Here is an 800-nt window from a genome sequence, read left to right on the forward strand (position 1 = left end):
GCTCACCTCCACCACAAGCTGATCCGGAAGGAAATCCAGCAGGTCGATGGCTGCTGACAGCCAAACATCAGCTCTGGGTGCAGGAAAACTAGTTAGGTCTGTCGGAGCCTCATTGTTTGATTTCTTGAGTTTAAATGTGGGGATGTCTCACTGTGATTCTTTGAAGGCTTTGAGAACCTCTCGGTCGAGGTAGTTGCTGGTGTAGAGCAGGTCAGGGGCATTATTACTGCCACGAGATGGGGGAGAAACAATCTTTGAGCAGTTCAGCACTCCCTCCAGCAGGGGGAGATCTATCAGCTGAGACAACCTCCGTATGGTCTGCTCCTGCCACACTTCTCTGACCACTGAAGGAGAGTTCATATCAATATTATTAAGGTTCCACCTAGGCTTTTCTCAGTTGTCTACTATATTTGCAATATGCATGCTGTGCACAGTACTTTCTGTATTCATTGCACTTTGCAAAATATCACTTTTTATTGACTCATTATTTGATCAGTTCAAAATCTTAACAAAATAATCATTACGGCATGACTCTACTTGCAACATGCAACAGGCTCAAGTGCCAATGAAGAGTTAATATTTGTATCTACTATATTCCCACAATACAGTATGTATACTTTTATAACTGCACTAATTTATATTTCCACCTCAGAGTTTAAAATAATTGATAAATTAAGAAATAAAAAGACAAATTATATTTGATTAGCTAAATTTGTTTTAAACATTTAAATATATGCTTACTATGTTGCCGTTAAAGAGTTAAAGTCAAAATAACCATTTACATTTTTTTAACTTTGAGG

The 800-nt window shown here is 38.4% G+C and overlaps 1 protein-coding gene across 1 annotated transcript in view; it reads right to left on the bottom strand.

The window, feature by feature from the left end:
* The window catches only part of LOC107577198 (DEP domain-containing protein 7-like), a 4,052-nt gene that overhangs the window by 1,880 nt on the left and 1,372 nt on the right, over window positions 1-800 (bottom strand). Inside the window, exons 4-5 of the mRNA XM_016263298.1 lie at window positions 152-344; window positions 7-73 (exon numbers count right to left, since the gene is read on the bottom strand). Of these exons, the coding sequence (XP_016118784.1) occupies window positions 7-73; window positions 152-344 (260 nt within the window). The remainder of the gene's footprint in view (window positions 1-6; window positions 74-151; window positions 345-800) is intronic.

The sequence above is a fragment of the Sinocyclocheilus grahami genome, unplaced genomic scaffold, assembly GCF_001515645.1.
Source record: "Sinocyclocheilus grahami isolate Dianchi unplaced genomic scaffold, SAMN03320097.WGS_v1.1 scaffold5387.1, whole genome shotgun sequence".
Lineage (NCBI taxonomy): Eukaryota > Metazoa > Chordata > Actinopteri > Cypriniformes > Cyprinidae > Sinocyclocheilus > Sinocyclocheilus grahami.